Source organism: Mus caroli, unplaced genomic scaffold (assembly GCF_978045245.1).
Source record: "Mus caroli unplaced genomic scaffold, Mus_caroli_1 scaffold_3, whole genome shotgun sequence".
Taxonomy (NCBI): Eukaryota; Metazoa; Chordata; class Mammalia; order Rodentia; family Muridae; genus Mus; species Mus caroli.
In genome coordinates this window covers 69,708,143-69,714,214 of record NW_028227258.1, presented here as the reverse complement: position 1 = coordinate 69,714,214, position 6,072 = coordinate 69,708,143, and the positions used below count along the sequence as shown (strand labels likewise).

Below are 6,072 nucleotides of genomic sequence, written 5' to 3'. Positions count from 1 at the left end.
GGGATTTTTTTTTTTTTTTTTTTTTTTTTTTTTTTTTTTTTTTTTTTTTTGTAGCTGGGATGCTGTACTGGCTATTTTTGTGTCAACTTGACACAGCTGGAGTTATCACAGAGAAAGGAGGTTCAGTTGAGGAAATGCCTCCAAGAGATCCAACTGTAAGGCATTTTCTCAATTAGTGATCAAGGGGGAAAGGCCCCTTGTGGGTAGGACCATCCCTGGGCTGGTAGTCTTGGGTTCTATAAGAGTAGGCTGAGCAAGCCAGGGGAGGCAAGCCAGTAAAGAACATCCCTCCATGGCCTCTGTATCAGCTCCTGCTCCCTGACCTGTCTGAGTTCCAGTCCTGACTTCCTTTGGTGATGAACAGCAGCATGGAAGTGTAAGCCGAATAAACCCTTTCCTCCCCAACTTGCTTCTTGGTCGTGATGTTTGTGCAGGAATAGAAACCCTGACTAAGACAAATTGGTACCAAGAGTGGGGTATTCCTGTGACAACCTGACCATGTTTTGGGGAGGACTGTGGAAGGACTTTGGAACTTTGGGCTTGAAGATCCATTCGTTGTTAAGAGCTCTGTCAGATGTTGTGTAGGAGCTTGGAAGATAATGTTGAGAACAGTGCAGAAGATGGAGATTTGGTTTGTGAAATTTCAGAGGGAAAAGTAAAGACTCTTTTCAGGGCCATTGCTGTTTTGATTGTGAAGATTCTGTAGTTCTGGTTAGCTGGGGCTGAAGAATCAGCTGTGATTAACAAGATACCAGAACTACTAAAGCAAAAACTTTGCATTACTGGGACTATTGATGCTGGTTAGCTGGAACTAAGAAATTAGCGGTGATTAAGAAGAGACCAGCATCGTTGAGGTGACATCTTCTGGGAAGTGTTTTCTGAAAGCACAAAGAGGCTGTGTTCCAGAGATAGGCAAGGTTGTACTCCTTCTGCAGCGGGACTTGGTAATGTGTAAGGGTCACCCAGGTGGTACTGGTTTTGAAGGCATGAAGGGGTCATGCAGAGGAGCTGAGGCTCGGCACTATGAGAGGCCATGGAAGGTCATTGGTGAAGGTGCAGCCTCAATTGTAATTGAAGGCCCAGGACTGAAGGGGTCATGCAGTGTTTTGGAGATGCCAGTACCATGAGATGACCACCAAGAGCAGCAGCAGCAGTGGAGTACAGGCATCTGGAGCCCAGAGGACGACGTGTGTGCTACAAAGGGCATGGCTGGAGAAGTGACCCAAGCCCTTGGAGGAGCCCAGAAGATCGTGAGTTGGATCCCAGATGTTGGACGGTTGGAGATTGATTTTTGCTTTGATTGTGACTGTGCCCTGATATTTTCCCTCTTGAAGGAAGAAACTGTTTTAGTGGAGCCCACAGTTAAGAGACTTTTAATTGTAAAAAGACTTTGGATTTTAAAAGAGTTGGATATTTTAAAGAGATTGAAAATTTAAGAATATGTAAAAACTGTGGGACTTTTAAAGTTATTTAGATCTTGGGGATGAATAAGAATGTAAGGGTTGAGGCTTACTAGTGATGTGTTTGTGTGTCAAGTTGACAAGGGGTCAATTGTACTGGCTATTTTTTGTCAACTTGACACAGCTGGAGTTATCACAGAGAAAGGAGCTTCAGTTGAGGAAATGCCTCCAAGAGATCCAACTGTAAGGCATTTTCTCAATTAGTGATCAAGGGGGAAAGGCCCCTTGTGGGTAGGACCATCCCTGGGCTGGTAGTCTTGGGTTCTATAAGAGTAGGCTGAGCAAGCCAGGGGAGGCAAGCCAGTAAAGAACATCCCTCCATGGCCTCTGTATCAGCTCCTGCTCCCTGACCTGTCTGAGTTCCAGTCCTGACTTCCTTTGGTGATGAACAGCAGCATGGAAGTGTAAGCCGAATAAACCCTTTCCTCCCCAACTTGCTTCTTGGTCGTGATGTTTGTGCTGGAATAGAAACCCTGATTAAGACAGATGCCTTGTCTGGCCTCAGTGGGAGAGGAAGTGCCTAGCCTCATAGAAAATTGAAGTGCCAGGATGGGTGGGGATAACCAGGGGAGCCCCTCGCACCCAGGGAAATCAGGAGGTCTGAGGAGGGAGGGATTGTGGGAGGGAGTGGTCAGGAGGGAGACAGTGAGCAGATTGTAAGGTGACTCCCCCCCAATTAAATTAAATTTAGAAAAAGGAAAAGTCCTTCTTCACTATGCGCTACCCAATCATTCATATATTTCTAGAATTAATTTCTATAGTTGATCAAGATTTCCATACCATTTCAGTATCTGAATTATAGGAAGCTGGGGCATCAAAGTTATATTAGCTTCATGAAGTGAGAAGCATTTTCAACTTCTATTCTGGAGAAATCTTGAATGGTATAGAAATATTTTATTTTTAAATAAAAAATAAATTTCCCAGTTTAATTTATATTTTTATAATTATACTGTTTTTGATGTATGTCCTGTGTTCTGATAGTTTCAATTCTAGAAACTTAAAAGCTTTACACATTATGTTGATTTTCTAAATCATAGAAAATTGTTTATTCTCCATGGATTTGTACATTTTTAAAGTATACTTCTTCTGCTGTAACTACTTTCCATTATTATTTGATAAAGCACAGGAAAGTATCATTTTTAATTTTTGTTAAGAATACTATATTGTGTTGTAAACTATGTGGCATCTTAGGGAAATTATCTTCCAATCAGACCAAGCATTTTAGCTCACCCTGTAGGTTTTGTTACAAGAATAAGATATATTTCAAATTTTAAATCTAAAAGATGTTTTGTTGTAGCTTTTTTGTGTGTTGTTCTGGAAGATTATCTGTGAATAACTGTGGGATACACAAGAGACTTATTTTTTTTCCCTGATGAATATCTCTCTTATTGTCTTTCAGTGATTTCTTAATAAAATTTTGTGAACCAACCCTCAGCATGTATATTTAAAGCAGTAGCTTCTCAGTGGATTGTTTTCTTTTTTACCTGCAGTGGTACTCTGTAGTACCTCTATGCTTGGCTTTAAAGTTTGTGTTGCAGATGTTGGTCACCAATTCAGGGAAGTCAAATGATTCCATTTTTTTTTTTGAATGTCAATTTTTTCACATGTTCACTTCTATCTGTGTACATCATCCATAAAGCAAAAAATATATATATATATCAAAATGAACACCTAAAACCTTTTAACTGGAGATTTCCTTTTCATTTTAAAGGTAGTTTCATCATAGTGTACATAATAAGGGGTACCATGATTCATGCAAATATTCCTGACAGTTCAAACGAAGGTCTGTATATTCCACACTTACAAAGTGACCACCATTTATGGTGAAAACACAATCCTGTCACATAGAGATTTAACAATATAAAAAACTTCACCGAATGTATGTTTGCATCGATTGTAGCTTAGATCCCTTTTAGAAAACTTTCCATCTCCTTTTCTCACCCACACTGTTCTCATGGAAACCAACATCATCCTGTAAGCCTCTGTGAGATCAGCTTCTTAGAGCTGAAATATGAGAAAAGTCACACAGTATTTGTTTTCTTCTTCCTGACTAGCTTCAGTTAACATGCCATTGTTTTGTCCATAGTCATTACAGATCAGTTTCTTTCTTTTAAATCCTTATACAGTATTATGTGTTATACCCTTTCATTATATATATATTTTCCCTAGGTCATCTGTAGACACACTTGGACATGGACTGTATTTAGGACAGAAATTAGAAGCCAGAAGGAATTTTGTGAATATTTTTATTCTTTTAGCAATAACTAGAAAATAAAACAATTATTAGGCTGAAATAAACTTAATTAATATTTGAAAAATTTAATAGTATTGAGTAAAACTCCAGACATTTTCAATAATGTCTTCAAAACCTTATGTATTTATCTGATATTGATTCAAAATTTTGTAGAATCAAAAATGTTCTTTTCTAATAGTAGCTAACAAATGAAATAAAAATTACAAAGCAATAATATTTTAATTCATTTTTGTTAGTTTTAATATGAAAGTAATTAAGTAAAGCCTTAGAACAACAGGAAGTGACATATGTACCTACATGGGAGGTTGAAATACATGACTAATGGCCATTCTGTGTGTGTATCTCTGTGTCTGTTTGTCTGTCTCTGCTCCTGTCACCTCCCCCTCTCTGTGTTTGAGTGTGTATGTATCTCTCTCTATGAGTTAACCACATAGAAGGAATATGCCCAGGACCGGTGCAATTTTAGTTCTGGTACTGACATGATAGGCAGTCTTGTGGGCACCTTTATAGATAAGTTCTAATACATACACCAAATAATTTGTTTAACATGCAGTCCTGAAAAATGTCAGGATAAGACCTAAGGCTACTAGCCACCCCAGTGTGGGTCATATACTATTTCCCAAAATTCACAAAAATCAAAATTGTCAGAAACGACACATGAACTAACTCAAGGTTAATTTGTCAAAGAATAAGTTGAAACAACAGTGAAAATCATTAATACTTGTTTCTCTCAGCCCATAGGCGAATTATACTTAGAAAAATGGAATATAAATAGGCCAAGGCACCACAGAATATTAATAAGCTTAAGCAAAACGAATGAAATACTTAATTTAGGATATAAGAGGGGAAAAAAAGCATTTGCTACAATCACAAAAGAGAACAAAGTGAGATCTCACTGAAACTTAAAACAGGGCAGTGCCACTGAGTCACAGCTTTCAACAGTGATGATATCCAGGAACAGGATATTTCCCATTTTGTAGAGTCCCAGTCAAGCCAGTCATACATGGATTTGCATTTTGGTTTGGAAATTTTCAGACCTGCCCACTATCAGTCAGTGTTGCTCCCACTTGACTGGCCAGCTAGTCCTATAAATTGGTCCTTGACTGTGAGACTGCAGACTCCTGGTACTCAAGTCCTAGGTTACTTTGGAGAACCTGGTGAGTGTCTTTTCTTGAGTTGCTGTCTTGTTCTTCCTATGTGCTGTAGTCAGTTTTGAGGTAGTATGTGTCTTGAATTCAGTTTTGATCAAGGGATGAATGGTACCTAGCTAGCAGTCAGAAAATTAGCAGTGGATACAATAGCCAATTGTGATAAGTGGCTTTTTGTTACATTTGGTAAGTTGTAGAACAGAGGATATTTCTCTTTCATGTACTTCTTTTGGTGTTCTGTGAAAGGCTATATACCTAAGTAGGTATGAGAACCTGAGACTTTCCTGAGCTGTCCTTTACTGTCCAACCCCAGACAACCTGCTGGGATGATACATGTAATGTAGAGGACAGAAACTGATGTTATTTCTCAGTCCACCAGTACTTGACACTGCCTGCCTTAAAGGTGTTTGCTTGTGCAAACAGCATTACTTGTTTCTTTGGAACAAAATAGTTTCTCTTAAGAAAATGTGTGAAACACAGTAGCCTTTCCCAAGGCTGTTGCAACAAGAGTGTTGACAGGAAAAGGGAAAGCCAACCAGCCCTAAAATAGGAGTTGGGAAATAATGTTGGTGTTCCGAGAGACAAATGGACTTGAAGCTCCAGAGTTCCATCTATCTTCTCTGAATTGATCACTAATGATCATCCTTTTCATGTCATCTCTTTCAGATCCTGAGACTCCAGCATTATGTCTTACCAACAGCAGCAGTGCAAGCAGCCTTGCCAGCCTCCACCTGTGTGCCCACCCAAGAAGTGCCCTGAGCCTTGTCCTCCTCCAAAGTGCCCTGAGCCTTGTCCTCCCCCAAAGTGCCCTGAGCCTTGTCCTCCTCCAAAGTGCTCTGAGCCTTGTCCTGTTCCATGTCCTCCTCCCTCATGCCAGCAGAAATGCCCTCCTGTGCAACCTCCTCCACCCTGCCAGCAGAAGTGCCCACCCAAGAGCAAGTGAGGGATTCAGCAGTCATCAGGACAAGGGGAAGAGAAGAGAATCTATCTCATGTACTTCCAAAGCAACACCTCCATCTTCCCTCCAAAGGCTGTCATGGATGAATCCTCTCTGTCACCCACCATTTGCCTGTAATGACCTCTTTCAGGGAAGGCATTTTCCTTAGGTTGTCCTGCCTTTTCTCTCATACAGGCTGGTGATTGTATATTCTCAGTTGTTCAGTGTCCCAAATGCTCAGAGAGAATAACACCTGCTGTCTATCCTGTGCAC

The 6,072-nt window shown here is 40.1% G+C and overlaps 1 protein-coding gene across 1 annotated transcript; it reads left to right on the top strand.

The window, feature by feature from the left end:
- The first annotated feature begins 5,547 nt into the window (after positions 1-5,547).
- LOC110292024 (uncharacterized) lies at positions 5,548-5,805 on the top strand. Its single transcript, XM_085835322.1, has one exon. The coding sequence runs from the start codon at positions 5,548-5,550 to the stop codon at positions 5,803-5,805; it is 258 nt and encodes an 85-aa protein (XP_085691448.1).
- The last annotated feature ends 267 nt before the right edge of the window (positions 5,806-6,072 follow it).

Bases quoted from the DNA above. Each gene is read 5' to 3' on its own strand.
- LOC110292024 (XM_085835322.1), top strand. From the start codon at position 5,548: ATGTCTTACCAACAGCAGCAGTGCAAGCAGCCTTGCCAGCCTCCACCT.